Raw genomic sequence first — 23,164 nt, 5'->3', positions numbered from 1 at the left:
AACTACAGCCTACACAAGTCGACTTACGCCAAAAGAATAACTCCTGACATGATGTATGACAGGATGTAGAAGTAGCGTAAGCTTTGACGGCTCTCGCGGGTCAGACAAATAGTGCTGGGCAACAAACTCAAGCCCTTCTTCTCTTATATCGAAATCCTCCGACATTTCTCTTAAAAAATTCTCGTTTTAGACTTATAATTTGTGACTGGTATTTTGTTTTGCTCTATTGGAGCTAGTTATTTTAGGCTATAAAGAGTTAAATATGGATATATTTATTACAATAATTTAATTTCCCAACTGGGATCAATAAAGTACTACTACTACTACTACTATTATAAAAATGCATCGCTTCACTTCAGAAGGCCTTTATTAACCCCCCAGAGTCGTGTGGAGTACTTTTAGAATGGATGGATGTGCTTTTTTTTTCATTTACCCTTCACTGCCATTATAAAGCTTGGAAGAGCCAGGACATTTTTTAATATAACTCCGATTGTATTTGTATGAAAGAAGAATGTCATATACACACAGGAAGGCTTGAGGGTGAGTAAATCATGGGATGATTTTCATTTTTAAAGGGTGACTTCAGCGATTAGCATTAAGCTTTGTATCAGTAGAAACCCAGTAGTATATTCGAATGATCATGCAATAAATATGGGATCTCCTTCTATGCTTTCAGAATCTTTACTTTTTAAAATAATCGTTTCCGTATTTTTTTATAGATATTTTTATATTAACACATTTTAATTGCAGTATATTTCTGTTGCTCCATTATTGTTCAATTCAAACTTCTTTTTTTTTCTCCAATCATACACTTTGGGAGTAGTGAAAAGCACATTTTTCTAAAGACACACACAAAGGTGCGCCTTTAGCCCCGTTGTGTCCTACCATATTTGTATACCATGGTATTCCAAGGTTCTTCAAACAATACTTTGATATATTACCATGGTATGTGTCTACAAAACCATGATGGTGATTTGTACTGTTTGTTGTTCTGTAGTTCTTACACAGTCAGACCAGAATTTTTATCTTATCCTTTTTTGCCATTTGTTTGTTAATTCAGCATTAAAGACCCCGTGATTTTTTATTTATTTTTAGGTTTAACAATTTTATAGTTCATAAAGTTGCAAGCCCCACTGTTTCATCTCAACTCCCAGTATGAAATACTGTATATCAACACTTTTTCAAAGATAAAAATGCTTATACCATTTCATGGAGTCTTTTAGCAGAACACAATGGAAATAAAAAGTTTTAATGGCTTTAAATTACAAAGTTATTCATTTTTAAAGGAACACGCCACTTTTTTTGAAAATAGACTCAGTTGAGTTTTAGTTTTCGCATCCATTCAGCCGATCTTCGGGTCTGGTGGTAGCACTTTTAGCATAGCTTAGCATAGATAATTGAATCTGATTAGACCGTTAGCATCTCGCTCAAAAATGACCAAAGAGTTTCAATATTTTTCCTATTTAAAACTTGACTCTTCTGTAGTTACATCGTGTACTAAGACCAACAGAAAATGAAAAGTTTCTATGCAATTTTCTAGGCCGATATGGCTAGGAACTATAGCTAATCTCATTCCTGCGTAATAATCAAGGAGCTTTGCTGCCGTACCATGGGTGCAGCAGTGCAATGATATTACACTGCGCCTGAAAATTACACTATAGTTCCTAGCCATATCGTTCCTTTTCATTTCCATCGGTCTATTGAAACTCTTTGGTCATTTTTTTGAGCGAGATGCTAACGGTCTAATCAGATTCAATAATCTATGCTAAGCTATGCTAAAAGTGCTACCGCCAGACCCGGAGATCGGCTGAATGGATTCGAAAACAGTAAAACTCAACTGTTTAAGTCTAGGGGAGCTGGAAAATGAAAATCTTATTTTTTTTTTATTTTTTTTGTGGCTTTTTCATTTAAGCCCAATCAATAACACGGGGACAGCTGTTACATAAATCCAGGTTTTTATCAGTGAAGGCAGGACAGACTGAGTTCAATCCATAGTTTGTGTACATTTGTTTATTCTTATTCAGAATATTTTTACATTGTCATAAGAATTCCCCAAAAAAGGTTTATTGGTGTAATTTTACATCTTGTCTAACAGCATGTGGTGACGGTGGACAGCAGTTTTACGTCAGAGTGTTTAATAACCCCATCACTGTTTTGTTTTTTTACGCAACCATGACCATAGAGAGAAAAGTAGCCCTCTTGTTCTGTGTGCTGTATAAGTGGCGTATTAAAGGGCTGCTATGGCCCCGGCAGCAGCCGTTCAGATCGGAGGGTGATGATTAGCCTGACTTTTTAAAGCTGTGTGCCATATAATGTTCTGGTACAAAAGGGCCTCTGTATTTCTGAAGCAGGGTATGTGAACCCCACCACAATGGTCCATATTAACCATGCCTGCTGTCTTCCAGAGCAACAGCAAATTCTTCAACAATAATTTCAGAGCATTTAAACATGAGCAATAGAAGTCAAATAATAAAGCAGTAAAACACTTGAGGATGTGCATTACTGTCATTTCATCACAGTTGAACGCATTTTGTTAGGTGATATCACTGTAATTCATTGTCTTGTGTTGTTTATAGTTTTTTTTATGAAATTTCATATCACAACAGTGTTCTCTCTCTCTCTCTCTCTCTCTCTCTCTCTATATATATATATATATATATATATATATATATATATATATATATATATATATATATATATATATATATATATATATATATATATATATATATATATATATATATATATATATATATATATATATATATATATATATATATATATATATATATATATATATATATATCAGTGATGCGCGGGTTGATCCAAAATGAGCGGGTGCCCGCGGCCACCCGCGGTTACCCGCGGTTACGAGTCATCCAAAAATATTTTTAATGATATTCGGGTCACGGTCGGTCGGATCGTCAATAAATCCTTATTTACCTTTTGAATGTTGAGCGTTATTAACTTTTGAATAAATGCTGACGCGGGACAAAATGCCCGATTTCCCAAAACGTTGAACTGAGCAATGCCATTGTACCATTTTAATAGGCTACTTTTAAACGCATTTAAAGTCAGTTTTATGTATTTTCTGAGAGGGGGCGGGATTTTTGTTGGGAAAGTCGGGGGAGAGACGCACACTTCGATTAGACTGGATAAACACATGCAGCATCTTAATTGTTAAGAAAATTAAACGAAATAAATGAATAAATCAAGCCTGTATTACATAACACTAGGCTATATCATACAGCATTCAGAAAAATAACAGTTTGCGCTCCTAAGGGCTTTCACACTTTTCCAAATGTTTTCCAAATGTGGGCTGATGAATTCTTCAAGCCGGGTCGAAACATAAACATCGCGTTCATCAATAATATGCATCTGGAGCTGAAATGGAAAATGATGGGCCGCCTCAAGAACTTCCTGCTCTCGCTGCTGCACCTCTGAGCTCCACGTCAGGGCCTGAAACATTTTCTCAATGGCCCAATGAGCTACGATGAGCATTTACTACTTTTAAAAAATGCGGGTCAGGAAGCGGGTCGGGTACAATATTTTCTTCTTCTTTTTTGCGGTCCGAGTTGCGGGCGGGTTAGTTGAAAACGTCGGTCGGGTGCGGGTTGTTTATACATTGACCCGCGCATCACTGATATATATATATATATATATATATATATATATATATAGTAACAATGATCAATGATTGTTCTATATTTTAGATTTATTTACTAGATTTTAAGGGGTGCTTAACTATGCAAATCTCTGTGCCACAACGCATGGTCTTGGTTTTATATTGTGATTATTCATCACTTAATGCGCACAAGCCATACAGTTTGAGGTATTATTCATGTCTGACAATACTTCTGGTTACATTCTGTTTACATTAGCCACATTAGCCATTAGCAGGTTGACCCTTGTGTCAAAGTACATTTTAGCATACATTTTTTTTTAATTGATTGCTAATACTGAAATAACATACTTAATTAAAAAATAATAATACAAATATATATATATATATATATATATATATATATATATATATATATATATATATATATATATATATATATATATATATATATATATATATATATATATATATATAGCCTATATATATATATATAGCCTATATATATATATAGCCTATATATATATATAGCCTATATATATATATATATACTTAAGTGTGATCTGAATGTAGTTTAGAGCATTTAATTGTATGTTATTTACAATAAAATTTTGATCCACGTAATAGAACTTAAAGTACATGTCAAGAATATGTCATTTAATTACTTCTTCTGTTGTCTTTGAAATATGGTTAAAGTGTGTGTAATTTATGGTAAATTAAAATATATTTATATATTTTAATAGCATTAATTACACTACAATTGCACATTAAATACGTTTAAGCACACTACTTTTCACAAGGCGATACACTGAATTTAACTGGGATGTGATGTGAATGTCATTTCAACATGCACTGTAAATTTGCGTAATGACTTGTTCTTGTGTTTTCAGCGAGTGCGTAAAGAAGAGGGAACACTCTCCAAATCTTCATCAGGAATGCACAGTGGAGGGGAGGAAGAGCCTGAAGACGAGTCACACACTCCCCTCCCTCCTCCAATGGAGATCATCAAAGACCCTTCTGCTCAGGAAGAGAAGGTACACAGACAGAACAGTGGGGGCGGAGCTATGAGAGAGTGATGTCATAGGTTATTAAAGGGATAGTTCACCCAAAAATGAAACAAAAGTAATTAGTTACTCACTCTCATGTTGTTGCAAATCTGTAAGGCTTTTATTCGTCTTCGAAACATGAATGAAGATATTTTAAATGAAATCTGAAAGATTTCTGTCTCTCCATTGACAGCTACTCAACTACCGCTTTGAAGCTGAAAAAAGTTCATAAAAGATTGTAAAACAAAACCATATGAGTCCAAATTTTTTTACTTGATTGCTTTAAATGATGAACAGATTGAATTTAGGCTTTTATTCACATATGAACATTATGATTAGCAATCATAAACAGAAGCTCAACTGTATATGACGCGCAAGAACAAACCTCATTGGTTCTTGCAGAAGCTCAAACGTGCTGCGTAACACGAGAATGAACCTCATTGGTTCTTGCAGAAGCTCAAACGTGCTACGTAACACGAGAATGAACATCATTGGTTCTTGCTGAAGCTCAAACGTGCTGCGTAACACGAGAATGAACCTCATTGGTTCTTGCAGAAGCTCAAACGTGCTGCGTAACACGAGAATGAACCTCATTGGTTCTTGCAGAAGCTCAAACGTGCTGCGTAACACGAGAATGAACCTCATTGGTTCTTGCAGAAGCTCAAACTTGCTATGTTACACAAGAATGAACCTCATTGGTTCTTGCTGAAGCTCAAACGTGCTGCGTAACAAAAGAATGAACCCCATTGGTTCTTGCAGAAGCTCAAACTTGCTATGTTACACAAGAATGAACCTCATTGGTTCTTGCTGAAGCTCAAACGTGCTGCGTAACAAAAGAATGAACCCCATTGGTTCTTGCAGAAGCTCAAACTTGCTATGTTACACGAGAATGAACCTCATTGGTTCTTGCTGAAGCTCAAACGTGCTGCGTAACACGAGAATGAACCTCATTGGTTCTCGCATGTTAAGCAAGCATGCTTGAGCTTCTGTTTACTATAACTGATACTGTATGTGAGTTGATGAGAATAAAAGCTGGACACACTTTATATTAGGGTCCAGTTCTCACTATTAACTACAACTTTTGCCTTAATAAACTCCTACTGCTTAATAATAGTTAGTAAACTAGTTGTTAAGTTTAGGTATTGGGTAGAATTAAGGGATGTAGAATAAGGTCATGCTGAATAAGGCATTAATATGTGCTTTATAAGAACTAATAAACAGACAATATACTAGGAATGTCATGCGAATATGAAACTAATAGTGAGAATTTGTCCCTAAACTAGTGTTACCCAAAAGCCTAAATAAATCTCTTCATCATATAAAGCGATCGCGTCTCTTCAGAAAATTTGGAATAAACCGTTAAATTCATATGTATTTGTTTTACGATCTCTTTATGAACTTTTTGAAGCATCATAGTAATTGTGTAGCTGTCAGTGGAGGGACAGAAATCACGAAAGTCTTATGAGTTTGGAAGGACATGAGGGTGAATAAATGATGACAGTTTTCATATTTGGGTGAACTATCCTTTTAACATGGAGAGGTGGATTCATTAAATACTGTCACTCATCATGTGTTCATAACTATCTACACCTGCCTCCCTCATATTCACACACACACACACACAGTGGCTTTACTAACAGTTTTTCCTCCCTGATGTCAACGTCGCCCATAACTGCTTGGGTGGAGGCTCCCTGTCTCACAGTCAACTAACCACAAATCCACCCTATTGTTGCAATGAAGCTTAAATGATGTAGTTGTGAAACTTTTACTGTTCCAGTCAGCTCTGGCTCTTTTACACGCTGTGCCTTGCGACTGCAGCAGTAATGTGTTTACGACCCATAGCTGGCTGACAGGGTGAATCTCACAAATAGCCTTATTTCCCCCCAGCTGAAATCAAAAGGAAAAAGTTTTTCATAAAGAAATTGAAGACCGTTTTAGGACCATTATGATTTTTTGCCTTGTGAAATCATTGAATATTATGACAATTTCCCATTTCCCATCAAATGCAAGTTACTCCATTTTATTTTTCATATTTTTCTGTTATTTTTATTGTATTTTTTATATTACCTTTACTTTACTTTTTTTTTTTTTTACTTTTACTTAACTTTACTTTTGATTTTACTTTTATTAAATTAATTTTTTTTTATATTTTATTACATATATTTTTTATTTATTGTTTTATTTTACTTTACTTTATTATTATAAATTTGTATTCTATTTTATGGTTTTGTTTTATTGTATTTTATTTTATATTTTGTTTTGTTTTATATTTTTATTTTATCTTAATTTTTTATTGTTTTATTTTTATTTTACTTTACTTTATTATTATTATTATTATTATTATTATGAAATGCTGTTCTTTTGAAGTTTGAAAGTTTATAAAATATATTCAAATAGAAAACAGTTCATTTAAATTGTCATAATATTTTACAATATTAGTGTTTTTACTGTATATTTGATCAAATCAATGCAGCCTCTGTGAACATAAGAGACTTCTTTCAAAACATGAAACAATCTTACAGACCCCAATCTTTTAAACTGTAGTTTATCCAATAAATCATGATTTACACATGATATACATAAAAAAAGACATTTTTAATTGTCCTGAAAATAATATCACCATGGAAGAATTGTAATGGTCATAAAAGTAGGCCCCATTTTCTTTAAGCAAAAAATAATTGGTTGATTTTCCTTTTGATTTGGCGGTGAAATGTGTGGCATGTTCAGGTGTGAGATTTGCACAGCCTTTGCTTCTCTTCTCCCCAAACCAAAGCTTGATAAACTGGCTGTCCTGAGCTCTTCCTGTTCTGTTCTTTCCTCCTGCTAATGTCTCTCTCCTCCTGCTGTCATGTAGTCGTCTGTGCTGCTGGCTTCACGGCAGAGCTCGGCTGACGTCCCCAGTGCTGCTGAGCTTGTCAGTGCTATAGAAAAACTGGTCAAAACTAAGATGGTAAGTGTGCCACTGAACCCGCTTTGCTCTCCTGGCGCAAGCAGGATGATTTGATCGGCTAATGGTTTTCCTCTTTTCCTTTCTGTTTTCTCTTGCTCTAAGACAATCACTAACTCTTGAGCATATATTGCACTACAGAGATAATCTGCATTAGTCTCACATGCACCAATAAAACAGTCAATGTGTCTTTTGTTCTGTGTTGCTCTGTTTATTGTTTTAATATTTCTGTGCACTTGACCGTGTTTATAGGATTTGTGTTGAATGTCAACATGCTCATCTGTGCTATGTAGTGCAGTCATTGTGTTTAAGAGCATGTTTCTGTCATTGGCCATCAGCTTGATCTACTCAAAGATTCAATTCCCATTTAAAGCTGCTGTGTGTATAAAATGCCCCTACTTTCTGACGGATGAAACCGTTGTACTGAGAAATCACATTAGGGTTTGATCGAATCACATGAGATTATTATATATTATTATTTTTCCACACCTGTGTGGCTTTAGTTATGTTAGTGGCATATCTGGGAATATAAAGTTAAAGGGATAGTTCACCCAAAAATGAAAATTAGCCCATGATTTACTCACCCTCAAGTCATCCTTGGTATATATGACATTATTCTTTCAGATGAATAAAATCTGAGTTATTAAAAATGTCCTGGCTCTTCCAAGCTTTATAATGGCAGTGACTTGTTGGGTCATTTTTGAAGTCCATAAAAGTGCATCTATCCATCATATAACTGCTCCACACGGCTCCGGGCGGTTAATAAAGGCCTTCTGAAGTGGCTTGTTTGTGTAAGAAAAATATCCATATTTAAAACTTTATAGAATAAAATAACTAGCTTCCAGCGGTCAGCGGTACGCAGGTCGACTTACGCAAAAGAATAACCCCTGAGGCGATGTGCATGAGCATCTCAAGCTTTGACGCCTCTCGTGGATCGTGCTGGGCAACAAACTCAAGCCCCTCTTCTCTTATATCAAAATCCTTGTACCAATACCAAAATCAAAAGCCATTTCTCTTTTCAAAATTCTCATTTTAGACTCTAATTCATGACCGGTGTTTTGCTCTATCCTCTGCGCTTCTGCATTCGTCATTACGCATGCGTCAAGGGTTCAAGGGTCAAGGGTTACTCTTTTAGTGCAAGTTGACTTGCGTACCGCTGACCGCCGGAAGCTAGTTATTTTAGTCTATAAAGTTTTAAATATGAATATTTTTTTACACAAACACGCCACCCCCCGGAGCCGTGTGGAAGAGTTATATGATGGATAGATGCACTTTTATGGACTTCAAAAATGACACAACAGTCACTGCCATTATAAAGCTTGGAAGAGTCAGGACATTTTTTAATATAACTCTGATTTTATTTGTCTGAAAGAATAAAGTCATATACACCTAGGATGACTATAGGGTGAGTAAATCATGGGATAATTTTCATTTTTGGGTGAACTATCCCTTTAAGCTCAATCGACAGAATTTGTTGCGTCTTGTTGATTTATTCTGAAAAATAATTTCTCCTTTTCTTTTAAAAAAGCACAATTTGGGATTTTAATGAGGCACTTAGTATGGAAGTAAATGGAGCCAATCCATTAAAGTAAAAAAAAAAATAAAGATAAAAAAAAGATGTAATATAATTTTAGTGGAGGGATGTGGCTTTATTGAGCTTTTTTGTGTAAAGTTAGGCCATATCCAATTGTACAACATTTAGAAAGCCGCATTCAGAATATCTAATGTAGCTACTTTTCAATTTTTGAAAATTTTTACCTCATTCACTTTCATACAAGTACATAAGTTGCTTTTGATTTTTCAAAAAATAAAAAAACGAGGGATGTGTTATTTATTAAAAAAAAATGCTACTGATTGAGCTTGACTTGTTTTGCACACAAATTACTCCTTTAATTTGTTCCACAACCCAAATTTTGACCCAGCGCCTCCGGAATTTAAACTGAAACTTGGTTTAGAGGCATTCATCTGAAAAAAAAAAAAAATCATATTTTCTTATACTAATAAATAGTATCATAGTATAATCTGAAAAATATAGTACCTGTATTACAATGTCCAATTGTGTCCAATAAGACTAATAAGGTTTTCAAACCTGTTCTGGAGTCCCCGCAGCACTGCAGATTGAAGTCTCCAGCATCCAACACTGAAGTCTCCAGCATCTAACACACCTGATTCAACTCATCAGCTCATAGACCGCAAGACCTGAATTGGGTGTGTCAAATAAGGGCAAGCTCACACTACACTACAGGACTATGTTCAGACTGTCAGTCCAAATCCGATTTTTGTGTGTATGCGATTGAGTCAGAAGTCAGATTTAGCAAGTGTGAAAAGCAAAAAATCTCATGAAATGTGATTTTTACAAATCCGTATCGAGCTACATTTATATGTGGTTTGAAATGCTATTCAAATGGCATTTCTGGAAATCCGTTTCAGTCTGACCGCTCTGATCAGATTTTGCATGGTTTATGTGACTTTCTCACGCCACAGAAAATGTAAACACTTCAGGCACTGTTATTGGAAACATGCTGAAAGTTGTTGCAGAAACAAGGTTGTGGTGTTGCAAAGTGCCAGACAAGCATAAAGTGACAAAATAACGGAGACGTGTTTTGAAACCGGTGGAGACGACAGCACAGAATAAAGCCGCTCATCGCTGCCTCAGAAGGCGCAGGAGTCCAGTGCGGCAACTACACATTGTCATGTTGTAATTAAGACAACATCTGTATTGCAAACCCCTCCATGTTACGGTTGTTGTTGTTTTTGCCGTATGCCTACCAATGGAATGTCATTGCCATAGAAACCAATGCAGATACACAATATTGGCAAAAGTGTTGGGACATCCCTCCAAATCATTGAATTCAGGTGTTCCAGTCACTTCCATGACCAAATGTGTATAAAATAAAGCACTAGGCATGCAGACGCTTCTACAAACATCTGTGAAAGAATGGGTCGCTCTCAGGAGCTCCGTGAACTCAAGCGTGGCACTGTGATAGGTTGTCACCTGAGCTATAAACCCACGTAAAATCGCAGAGCGGGGTCAGCGTATACTGAGGTACACAGTGCACAGAAGTCGCCAACTTTCTGCAGAGTCAACAGCTACAGACCTCCAAACTTTGTGTGGCCTTCAGATTAGCTCAAGAACAGTGTGTAGAGCTTCATGGAATGGGTTTCCATGGCTGAGCAGCTCATCCAAGCCTTACATCACCAAGTGCAATGCAAAAGCATCAGATGCAGTGGGGTAAAGCACGCCGCCACTGGACTCTAGAGCAGTGGAGACGTGTTCTCTGGAGTGACCAATCACGCTTCTCTGTCTGGCAATCCGTTGGACTAGTCTGGGTTTGGCAGTTGCCAGGAGAACAGGACTTCCCTGACTGCATTGTGCCAAGTGTAAAGTTTGGTGGAGGGGGGATTATGGTGCGAGGTTGTTTTTCAGGGGTTGTGCTTGGCCCCTTAGTTCCAGTGAAAGGAACTGCTTCAGGAAATGCTTCCGCTTACCAATTTCATGCTCCCAACTTTGTGGGAACAGTTTAGGGATGACCTCTTCCTGTTCCAACATGATTGCACACCAGTGCACAAAGCAAGGCCCATAAAGACATGGATGAGCGAGTTTGGTGTGGAGGAACTTGACTGGCCTGCACAGAGTCCTGACCTCAACCCGATAGAACACCTTTGGGATGAATTAGAGCGGAGACTGAGAGCCAGACCTTCTCGTCCAACAGTGTCTGATCTCACAAATGCGCTTCTAGAAGAATGGTCAAAAATTCCCATAAACTCACTCCTAAACCTTGTGGAAAGCCTCCCAGAAGAGTTGAAGCTGTTATAGCTGCAAAGAGTGGGCCAACTCCTTATTAAACCCTACGGATTAAGAACGGGATGTCATTAAAGTTCATGTGCATGTAAAGGCAGGCGTCCCAAAACTTTTGACAATATAGTGTATTTCGGAAAACTAAAGAGCGGCATGGACACACAAATCGGATCTGAACAGTTGCAAAACATAATGTGGATGTAACTCATTTTAGATCTTTAGATTTTAGAAAAAATCTGATTTGGACCGACAGTGTGAACGTTGCCTAAGACTATAGTACCTGAATTGGTGTTATGTAGTCTGTCATTGTCTTGTCATAGCAGCACACGTACTAAACAACACAATGCTGATGAGGCGCACAAAGACATTTGGTCAAGAGGCTACGTAAAGAGTCTCACATAAATTAACGCGAGACATCCGGAAATCTGTCTGTGATTGCACAATCCAGTCAAAAGTCGTGTAGTGTGAGCTTACCTTAAGGGAGACAAACAAAATATGCATCGCTGGGTGTCCTTCAGGACAGGTTTGAAATAAGACCCTGCAATAAGACATGAATTCTGAAAGTAAACAGTCAGCTTTGATTAGGCTCACATGATGTCTTTTATTAGTTCATAATCATATGCATTCATTTGCATTTTATTCATCCTTAACTGTCATACCTTGCATAGCCTTTTGTGGGAATGAAGTAATAAAAGCCTTCCAAACTTGCCAAAGTGCTGGATATTACGGCTCATTCTGTGTCCCGGAGTGCCCTTTTCTGCCCTTTAGAATCTCTTGAGCAGCTCTGATGGTGAGGAAGTTTAGGGCCGTGTCACACATAAAACATTCAATTGCTGTGATTGTTCTCCCACATCAGGCCTGGCATTTCTAAATACAGACTGTCAAACTGACTGGAGTCTTTTGTATTTGTGTTTGTCTCGTCTCTGTTGCCCTAGACGCTGGAGCCAGGATCATACCCAGGATTCAGCCCGGTGAACCCAGCAGAGCAAAGCCCCATTCCACCCAGAAACCCTGAGCTGGAGCAGAAAGCCAAAGCACTGCGTGGACGAATGTAAGAGACACGCTCGACACTCATTTGGGTTGTTTTAAGAGTAAATCTACAAACATCACAGGTCTGATTCCAGGTCATAGAGAGCAAATCGCAGGTTGTTTGTGGGGCTTAGTCCCTGCTGCTAATGTAACGTAGGTTATTTTGAAACAACCAGATTTTAGAGTTATGTTTAGGTGAAGACAAATTTGTTTTTAGGGTACCTGGGTTTTTGAACCCTGCGCCGAAGCAGGGTGAGCACCGCTTTTACACTGTTAACCCTGTGAAGTGAAATAAAGTTCTGCAAGAATATTACGACTAGATGCTTAGCAATCGACAGCCAATCACATGCCTCATATTCATGTGCTTTGGACAGTCATGGAAATGCTGAGCATTGTATAAACAGTAGTTTCAGTGTTTGAGGGGTAAAATGTCAAATGGTGACACAAAATAAAATAACTTCAATTGGAATGAAGAAGAGACCGTTTCATTCTTACCATTTTTCAGTTTAATTCCTTTTAGGATAAACTTGATAATACAGTTGGTAATATATAACATGAGGATGCGCAACGCCAGAGGCTTTATGTAAACAGGTCTCATGCTCAATGACACTGACACAGCAAATATGCAAACACGAACGTTAACCCAGAGTTTAGCAATGTACAGTGTGAAAATGCAGCATATGAATACAAGATCTTGGTTTGTGTGTGGGACGGAGGGATTCCTGACACTGTTTTGACTCCATTTTATAAGCTCTTCACGAGTTCTCGGATGGTCAAAATACAATCATATATAGCTACGCACATACATGTGAAGAATCTGAAATATATTATCTATATTTTGATGCAAATTAATGCAAATATTATTTGTAAATAGTCCTAAAATGATTATTTCCCAACTAGAATTAGACCTAGAATTTCGTTCACTGTTCTGTTTCTTAATGCTATATAAAAAATGTAAAAAAAAAAATTGCCCCAAGACATGGTTATGGCCTTGATCCAAGGTATTAATGGGAACACACATTTGACACACATTTTATAGATTAGTTGTTTTGTTATTGTTCAAAAATCTTTAATAACAATTGTACGTATTTTCTGTTGCAGGTTTGTTCTGAATGAATTAATCCAGACAGAACAAGACTATGTGAAAGATTTGGGTATCGTGGTTGAGGTAAGAACAACTTAATAACTAAAAGAAAATAGCTGACATCCTGACAGTATAACATAACATCATAATATAATGCTGTGACTAATGACATATGTTGGCATTAGCATGAAAATATCATCTTAAAGCACTCTCTTGTCCTTTATCCTTCTTCTTTCGCCTTTTTCAGTTTGTCTGAATATATCAAAAACTATTTGCATATTCCTCATTTGCACTTTCATTACATCATCAGTGTTTCATTATTTACTCGAGTGTCATCCTAGTGTTGATTTATCAGCATTTACAGCCGCTGTAGACGGTCATGTGAATTACTGTTGCTTTTATCAACTGTTTCGGGTGGTGACTCATGTATATGTAATGATTTTCTGAAGGGGTTTATGAAGAGAATAGAGGAGAAAGGAGTTCCCGATCATATGAAGGGAAAAGATAAGATTGTCTTTGGAAACATTCACCAAATCTACGACTGGCACAAAGAGTAAGTGTCTCACATTAGCTCCACTTATTGGAAAATTACTGAAACTAATTCTGTGTTTCTATTGCTGTCTGAAGTTTTTTTGTTGGTGAACTGGAAAAATGTCTTGAAGATCAAGAAAAACTGCCTGAGCTGTTCAGTAAACATGTAAGTATGTGATTGACATCAGGTCTGATTCTCTAACGGTGTAAAGGCATTGCTCATGAAGTGTTTCCCGTTTCTGTGTGTGTAGGAGAGGAGGCTGCACATGTATGTGGTTTACTGCCAGAACAAACCCAAATCTGAATACATTGTTGCTGAATACGATTCATACTTCGAGGTAAGACACACTTTACTGCAATAGAGTGCTGCAGGGATGGCTTATATTTGTAGGCCAGCCTGGAAGTTATGCTGCCTTCACATGCTATCAGATTTATTGTAAATATGAGTTTTAGGGCGTTTTCGCATCTGGCTCATTTGGAGCGTTTGTTTCAGAACCTGGTCCATTTTCTTCCTTCGTTGGCATATGTGAACACACCAATCACACTTGGATCCGCGCCAAAATAATCAGTCCGAGATCACCTGAACGAGGTGGTCTCTACCCGATTAAAAAATTAACTCTGGAGCAGTTTGCTTATGAAAATGCAATCCGAAATGCAATCCGACCCAATAGACCAACGAACCATGAGGTATCACAATATTCTTGCAAAAGAATTATAAAGTAATATAATGACAGCTACAAAGAAAGCCACAATCATGACTGCTATGAGACGAATCGCTGACCAATGAGAGGAGAGTTTACTCACACTTGACTCGTATTAACACATTTTGGTCCTTTTTAGAAATGTTGCCTTGTGAAAGCGAACCGAACCAAGAAGAAATCTCAACATTGTAACCCTTTTAATCCTTGTTTCGGAACAAAGTAAATGGTTCACAGGTGTGAAAACGTCCACAGTCAGAAATTGGACATGAACACCCCCTTATGTCGGATTTACTACTGGGAAACTTGGAGATAATTTTGATACCCGCCAGCTTTGCTGACTTTGTGGTCCTTTTTAGCAGCCATTGGGCAGTTCAATTTTATAAACTTTCTACATGCGCAAGAGGCAAATGTTTACACTTGTACATACATGGCCAGTGTGCATGAATGGTCATGTGACATGTGTTTTTGGTCGTGTAGTTTTGTGGAAACACCAGTATGGACGAGGCTCCTTTTAATTTTAAAGGTCCCGTTTTTTTCGTGTTTTTTTGAAGCTTTGATTGTGTTTACAGTGTGCAATATAACATGTGTTCATGTTTCATGTGTAAAAAAACAAACTATTTTTCACACAATTGACTTATCTGTATACCGCTGTTTTCACTGTCCTCAAAACGGCCTGAGAATTTCCTCGTTCTATGAAGTCCCTCCTTCAGAAACACGTAACGAGTTCTGATTGTACCAGCGGTTCCCGTGTTGTGATTCGACAGCAGCTTACACGCGTTGCCCGGAAAGGTCACGCCTCTTACCATAACGGGGAGATGAACGCGCTCAAACTACAGCCCCTGAAGGGCAAAAAAAGGTGATTTGACTCCGGGATGAAAATAACAGCGTCTGAACGGCATGGCGACAAACGCAACCGAACCGAACCGAACCGAACGCAACACTTCCTCTTCTCCACGAGGGAGCAACAAGACCACGCCCCATTTTCCGCATATTCTTGTGGGCGGAAGTTAGACAACAAACTGTTCTACTGACGTCATTAAAGCAGGATGTACAGGGATGTAGTACAAACCGGCCGTTCGCTGTAGGCTTTGAAAGGGAACTTCTGTCAAATAAAATATCTCGCTTGGCATTGAACTTTGAGCTTTATAATTTTACAGGTATTATTTATGCTCTAACAGCAACATTACACACTAACTAAAGTTTGAAAAATGGGATCATGAAGAACGGGACCTTTAAAACATTGTGTTAAAACGAAAACGCACTTGTGTAAACAGGGCCACAACAGCTAAATCACCTTGATCGTTAAAGTACTGCATATTTACATAACCATTTGAAGCATATTGTATATTTTATACACAGCGAAAATAGCCTGTATTTGAATGAAAAATACAGAAATGTCAGCAAGCTGATGATCCTAGATAGCGCTGTGAATGTTTATATGGTTGTCAACTAACTATACAGACTCTACATTTTATTCAAAATTAAATATCTTCAATACATTTTGGCATTGATAAAATTCCCCCCCAAAATGAGAGAGAATAAACCTGGTGTCCTCCATGATTCCTATTCATTCTGTCAACAGTCGTCTCATAATCATGACTTCAGAAGTGAGAAGTGGGAATGTCTGATAGCACGTGAAGGCGACATTAGCATCACCCTAAATGGCATCACCATGCCATTTAGCAAAGCCAATGGCATTTTTCCTTAGGATTTTAAATTATTACAAAAAATAAGCTCTGAGACCAACAAAAGTTTATAATGCTTGCATGTTTTGTTCATCAAGATAATTTTCACAAATAAACAACTTTTAACTTTAAGCCTAAATATAATTGGCAGAGGTAAAAAGCTAAAGTCAGGCTATAAATGAACTACACCGCGACCGCATGACTTCAACGACACATCAACACTAAGCTTTCGAAATGTTTCTTCATTAAAATTCTACAATTTGTTAAAAAGAGCATGAGTACAAACACAATGAGGCTGTAAAAGAGTGACTAGTGAGAAGATGACTTTTCTTTTTCGGCCTCTGTAGTGCCATTTAGCCACTTTTTAACAACCATTTTTTTTTTCTGAGTGGGTGTTACTGGTGTATTTCAAATGGAAATTGGTGTTAACCACATACCTTATTTCAAGCATTTACCAAAAACTCACTGACTTTGGAATGACGCAACCAGAAAAATGCTAACTTATTTCCCGAGTTTTCAGACTAATTTCTGCAGCATTCTGTAAAATAAAAAATAAATTATGTATCATTACAAGTTTATATTCATGTGTCTGTTTTGGCTCACAGGGGATTCAGCAAGACATCAACTCAAGGCTGGGTATCAGTGATTTTCTCATTAAACCCATTCAGAGAATTACTAAATACCAACTTTTATTAAAGGTACAGTAGAAAATTAAATGTTGATGCTGCAATTGATACCAGTAATAAATAATCACGTTTTATTAATGTGTATAATTTATTTTATTGCTTAAGGACTTCTTGAAGTACAGCATGAAGGCAGGGTTGGATTGTCAGGATATAGAGGTAAAAAAATGAAGCTAAAGTGCTCAGTTTTTTAAAAAAAAATAGGTGATTGCATATTAGATTTTTGTAAAAAAAAAAACATTTGAAGCAGTTTTGATTCGTACCCAAAGGTCATGCATGTTCTTGTTGGTTTTCTCTGTAACAGAAAGCAGTAGACCTGATGTCCCAGGTGCCCAAGCTGTGCAACGACATGATGAATCTGGGAAGACTGCAGGGATACGAGGTATTCTGAACAGCTTTACTTTACTCGTTCTGAATTTTCATCAAACAATAAAGTTATGTACACGCTTACAGTGATTTTACCATGATTAAGGGGTGTGCTTCTGCCGTTAATTACTCACCCTCATGTTGTTCCAAACCAAAAGACTTCTGTTCATCTTTAAAACACAAATTAAGATATTTGAATGAAACCTGAGAAATGTGATTGTCAAGATTTTGCACATACATAGAGCTCATTAAATATGGTAAATGTAAATATTCTTGCTCATAACATGCACGTTCGAGTTTCCGCAAGAAAAACCAATGAGGTTTTGTTCTTGTGCGTCAAGCTTGTATAGTTGAGGTTCCATTTATAGTATTTCATGTGCTCTATGTGCGTTGATCAATGTTTGAGATTAAATACCTACATTTAGTCTGCTAGGGTAGAGTGTGGTCAAAGGCCCCCCAACTATTTTTCCCAAAATAACCACTAGATAAAATCACAATACGTTTTTGTTGTTGCTATGGACTACGTTGACCAGAATAATGTAGAAGTTTTGACCGCAAAGCTTACACTGGTGACGTACGTGAGAGAAAACGGATTTCACGCTAAGTGATATCATTTTTAACAGTAAGATGGATATTTTTCATACTTGGTTTATAATTTGTCATTAGACACTTAACTTTTGTTTCACAGAAAAGTTACACAGTCCTTAAGGCGTTTTTCCCCACCTTTCCCCAATCATATAAAGTGATCTCTTTAGAAGACTTCGATTAAACTGCTCAATTGGATTACGTTTACAATGTCTCAAGTTTTGATGGGGAGGGACAGAAATCTCTCAAGTTTCCTTAAAATATCTTAATTTGTGGTACGAAAATATACAAAAGTCTTATGAGTTTGGAACGACATGAGGGTGAGTAAATGATGACACAATTGTAATTTCTGGGTGAACTAGAGACCTGCGCAGGACGGATTTTTCCATATTATGTGTCACCTAATATGCATGATTTGCCACAACCTCCACATCCCAGCATAAATGCTACCGATAAATATTTTTTTATTAAAGCATCTACATTCACAAACCACTGTTAATTTTAACAGAAAAGCAAGCATTGGCTACTACATGCATGATTTGCCATGACAAAGCACGCAAAGTTCGAACCCTTTATAATCATTAAAAAGCTGTCTCTCATCTCAGTTCCATTGTCATCAATTCAGCTGTCTACACTGCACAATGAATAATTTATTCTACACATTGTTAGCTATAATGAGAGGATTTGTAAGCGTGCAGAACTTTTACAGAGAAAACTGATCCTAGACCAGCAGTTAGGGCAGATTTTCCCTCTAAAACTGTCAACTAGCACTGCGCTCTGCACCTGGGTGTAAGGAGATAACTGTCTATATCAATAGTCTATTTTCGTCATTCAAAAAGGAAAACAGAAACTAGGACTGCAGATATACGAGCCGTAAACAAAGCAACGCTTGCTTACCATTTTGACTATCAATCATGATGATCAATTTCTTCATTCCAGTTGGCTCATGTTGTTATTATGAAAATATTTGTGCATTCGGATGCTCAGGTAACATGATGTAAAATGATAACAGCCTACTTTCTGTACCGTCTTCACTTCTTTGCTCGCTTTTATTCTCGTGCAAGGACTCATTCGCTAAACTGAACAGCCAATCAGAGTTCTCTCTCGCACCGATTCAACATGCTGAATCGGCAAAGACTAGAGCCAATGCTCAAAAACGGCCCGACACTGCTTGACGGCCGACCGTCGGCTCGTGTATCCGAGGCTTTACACGCGCTCCAGGTGTGCAATGCAGGTCTCTAGGGTGAACTACCCCATTAACCCAATTTTAAATTTAGCATTTTAACAGTCCTCCATAATTTGTGCCATCTATTTATTTTCATTTGAATGTATCAAAACAAGCAAGTTCATTGAAACATGAACTATCTCAGACTGATGAGTTTGTGTGTTTGTGTACTTCAGGGGAAGTTGACGAGTCAGGGGAAGCTCTTGCAGCAGGAGACGTTTTTTGTGACGGAGCAGGATTCTGGCGTTCTGTCCCGCAGTAAAGAGCGCAGGGTCTTCCTGTTTGAACAGATCGTCATCTTCAGCGAGCTCTTACGCAAAGGCTCGTCCACACCAGGATACCAGTTTAAAAAGAGCATCAAGGTAACTGCACCACTGGTAGTCATAGAGTTTGTTCACTGCTTAAAGTTTATTACGTGAATGCTAGGGTGTGTTCGATTTAGTTTTTTCCGCAAGGTGGCAACCATGCCATGGGCTGTTGTTTCACAGTCAAAACAGACCCTAGGTGGCGATTTATGTTTCTGTCGGTGGGTGCCCACACTCCATAACCACCCCCATGATGATGAACACACCTACAGTACGTCTTTGGACACTTGCAAGTGCAAATATATTACCAACCAAATATAATTACATCTTTATTCATCTTTTTTTCCATGAGCAAATGTAAATGGACTAAGCAAGATGACGCATACTCATATGCAACAAATGCCCCTGAGTTTTAACATGATCATTCATTACTCAATAATTAATTATACTTGGTGTTTTTTAAGAGTACTCTTTCTCTGTGCGATGGTGCACTTGATGAATTCTTTACAGTTATTCAGTAAAGTTATCATATAGACTGCAGACCATTCCATGGGTTTTGTCGTGAGTTGGATTGGATAGAATGAATGGAGAATATCTCGTCCCCTGATCCTATGTTGAAGGCCGCAACATGCTTCAAGAGAAATTGAAGACAAAGATGTGTGAAATTAATTCAAACTAAATCCAGATTAAGCCAAATTAAGTTTGTTTGGAGTTCAAAACAGCTTGCGAAAGGCTGGTAAACACCTTTGAACTACTATTGGTCCGTAACGTAATAGGTATATTGCTCTGGGACTCTGCCTTCTTTGACATGGAAATCTTCTCTGGATCATTGCTTCTGTTCAGTTCGAACACACTTCGGCGCTGTTTACACCTTGTATTAAGATGCGTTTTGGTCAATCGGATCACAAGTGGATGAGAGAGACACATAACCGCTAACACCTGGTGTTTTAATCCGTCTCTTTTGTCCACTTCTGTCCTGATTTCTTTGAGGGGAGGGTTTTTGGGCAGGTAAATGTATGGGTTTTGTTTTTTTTTCAGATCTTTCAATATAGTGAACCAAATAAGCTGCGAAGGGTATAGCTCTGCAGCCTGGAGATCTCCAAATGGGGATGGGAACTTCAAAACGGAATGGGAGCTCCAAAATTGGGCGTGGCTTCCTCCCATTGACAGACAGACACGACACACATGCATGATCTCAAACCAGTTCAACGGCAAACTCCACCCCACAGCCGATTCTGAAGATTGCCCCATCACTGACACTGTTTTTTTTTTTTATAATACTGCAATGCTGCTTGCTTTAAAGCAATCGATTTTGCTATATACATAAATGTGACCATGTACCACAATACCAGGGTCAATTTTTTTAAATTGAGATTTATACATCATCTGAGAGCTGAATCCATTGATGCATGGTTTGTTAGGATAGGATTATATTTGGCCGAGATACTATTTGAAAATCTGGAATTTAAGGGTGCCAAAAAATCTAAATATTGAGAAAATCGCCTTTTAAAGTTGTCCAAATGAAGTCCTTAGCAATGCATATTGCTACTACTAATATTTTTTTATATATATTTATGGTAGGAAATTTACAAAATATAAGAGTCAGGATGTTCGCTAACAGTATACCACTGCAAAGGTATTTCAAACTTCTTTTTACCTTTACTCAAAAAACAAAAAGGTACTTAGGCTGCGTTCACACTGCAGGCTGAAACGACCCAATTCCGATTTTTTTGCCCTTATGCGACCTGTATCTGATCTTTTCATGACAGTCTGAACGACACAGATCCGATCTTTTCAAATGCGACCCAGGCCACTTGGGTATGTGGTCCAAATCCGATACATATCCGATCTTTTGAAATGCGTCTTCAGTCTGAACTGCCAGGTCACATGTATCCGACCCGCACGTCGTTGATACGCGACAAACGTCATCATTGTACGTTGAAGTAGGCGGGAATGAGAAGATAAACAACTATAAATAAAAGAAGTACGCACCTGTTGCTAGCCAATACACTCCAACTCCAACGCGTTTCTGCACTGTTATGGGCCGCCGCAGACGTGTCTCTTCCCGTGACAAAGTTAGTTGAAGGCGCTCACAAACATAATTGAAGGTGGATCTGGTCATTCTGAAGTTACTGACGAATTCGGTATCAGTAAAGCCACTCACATCAGTATCCCACCACTCCTGGCTGCGACTCACACGTTTCTCTGTACCGACGTTGCTACCACTGCTCCACAAAACGCCATGGCAAAAAACCTTGCTCTCCTCCTCTTTTTTAATTTTCTTCTTAACATGAGAAGGTTGTAATGGTGCTGGCTCCGTTGCGAAAATAACTTTAATAAAGCTAAACGAACTCCAATGCTGACACCCATATTTGGCTACTTCCGTAAACAACAAGTGACGTCGTTGACCGTTGAGTACTCTTCTGCGCATGCGGGTCACTTCTGGGTCATTTCACGTTCACACAGGAGATCACAAAAGGTCGCATTTAATTGGAAATGTGAACAGCCTTGCAAAAAAATCGAATTTTTTCGAAAAATCGGAATTGAGCATTAAGCCCTGCAGTGTGAACACAGCCTTAGTCCTGAGTATATCAGGGCCCTAAAAGATACCTGCAACTGTAGTCCCTCATCCTTCCCTCGGGTCATTTAAAAAAAAATTGTGTTCATCTGAGTGGTCCAAGACCTTAGGAGTTTTGTCGCACTTGAACCACGAATACACAAAAACATTTACTGGATTTGAGGAGTTTATGTGGTTATAATAAAAAAAGTAACAAATCCTTACCTTGCGGGTCAATTTGACCCCCTTAGGAATGAATGGAATGCGAGGAATGCTTCAGTATACATAGAAAAACCAAAAAATGCTCAAAATTAAAACTAAAAATAATAAAACTTTACCAAAAAACGTCTACCTTTGTACTCAAGAACTGATTTTAGGACCCAGCAGAGCAGCTCATTTGCTCTGTACAGGAGCAAATGAGCTTATAAGGCCATCTACTGGCAAAAGTCATTAAATATAATGTCAGAGACACCCAAATTGACCCAATGTGGGATATTTTAAGCTGATTTGAGCTGTTTATGCATGTATTAGAGAGTTAAGTTTAACGAATGTGAAGAATGGCTTAAATTCTATTGTTTATTGATGAAATCAAGTGATTTAAAGGTGCATAAGTAAAAAAATAAAATAAAAAGTCTCCAAAAAATTGCATTAAAAATAGAAAAATATTATCAAAATGAAATGATATAAGCTTTCTGGACAAATAAGTAAATAATTTTAGGGCAAAGTACAAAGACATTTTTATTGGTCATAAATAATAGCACAGACACTGAACAAGGATGAAAGTTTGTAGTGTACATGTGCCGAGCACTTGTGTTCACACATTATTAAGTGGAGTATACTTTGAGAGGTGGTGCTTTTGGCTGTATGCATATACTAAGCGTTTGCATCAAAACTTAATTATACGTTTGGCTTTACTGTTTGAGAGTTCTAAAGATCACAATCCTGGTTACTTGGCAGCTACAGCCAGGTGTGATACTGACTTGTGTATGTGTGTGTGTG

At 37.6% G+C, this 23,164-nt stretch overlaps 1 protein-coding gene across 1 annotated transcript in view; it reads left to right on the top strand.

Annotated features, from left to right (window-relative positions):
• The window catches only part of kalrna (kalirin RhoGEF kinase a), a 203,067-nt gene that overhangs the window by 145,637 nt on the left and 34,266 nt on the right, over nucleotides 1–23,164 (top strand). Inside the window, exons 34-44 of the mRNA XM_079822059.1 lie at nucleotides 4,513–4,656; nucleotides 7,523–7,618; nucleotides 12,350–12,465; nucleotides 13,545–13,611; nucleotides 13,977–14,080; nucleotides 14,155–14,224; nucleotides 14,310–14,396; nucleotides 17,050–17,142; nucleotides 17,236–17,286; nucleotides 17,432–17,509; nucleotides 19,480–19,665. Coding sequence (XP_079678185.1) covers nucleotides 4,513–4,656; nucleotides 7,523–7,618; nucleotides 12,350–12,465; nucleotides 13,545–13,611; nucleotides 13,977–14,080; nucleotides 14,155–14,224; nucleotides 14,310–14,396; nucleotides 17,050–17,142; nucleotides 17,236–17,286; nucleotides 17,432–17,509; nucleotides 19,480–19,665 — 1,092 coding nt within the window. The remainder of the gene's footprint in view (nucleotides 1–4,512; nucleotides 4,657–7,522; nucleotides 7,619–12,349; nucleotides 12,466–13,544; nucleotides 13,612–13,976; nucleotides 14,081–14,154; nucleotides 14,225–14,309; nucleotides 14,397–17,049; nucleotides 17,143–17,235; nucleotides 17,287–17,431; nucleotides 17,510–19,479; nucleotides 19,666–23,164) is intronic.

The sequence above is a fragment of the Gobio gobio genome (genome assembly GCF_949357685.1).
Source record: "Gobio gobio genome assembly, chromosome: 7".
NCBI classification, from domain to species: Eukaryota; Metazoa; Chordata; class Actinopteri; order Cypriniformes; family Gobionidae; genus Gobio; species Gobio gobio.
Note: the sequence above shows the minus strand (reverse complement) of the source record. Positions and strands in the feature narration are given on the sequence as shown.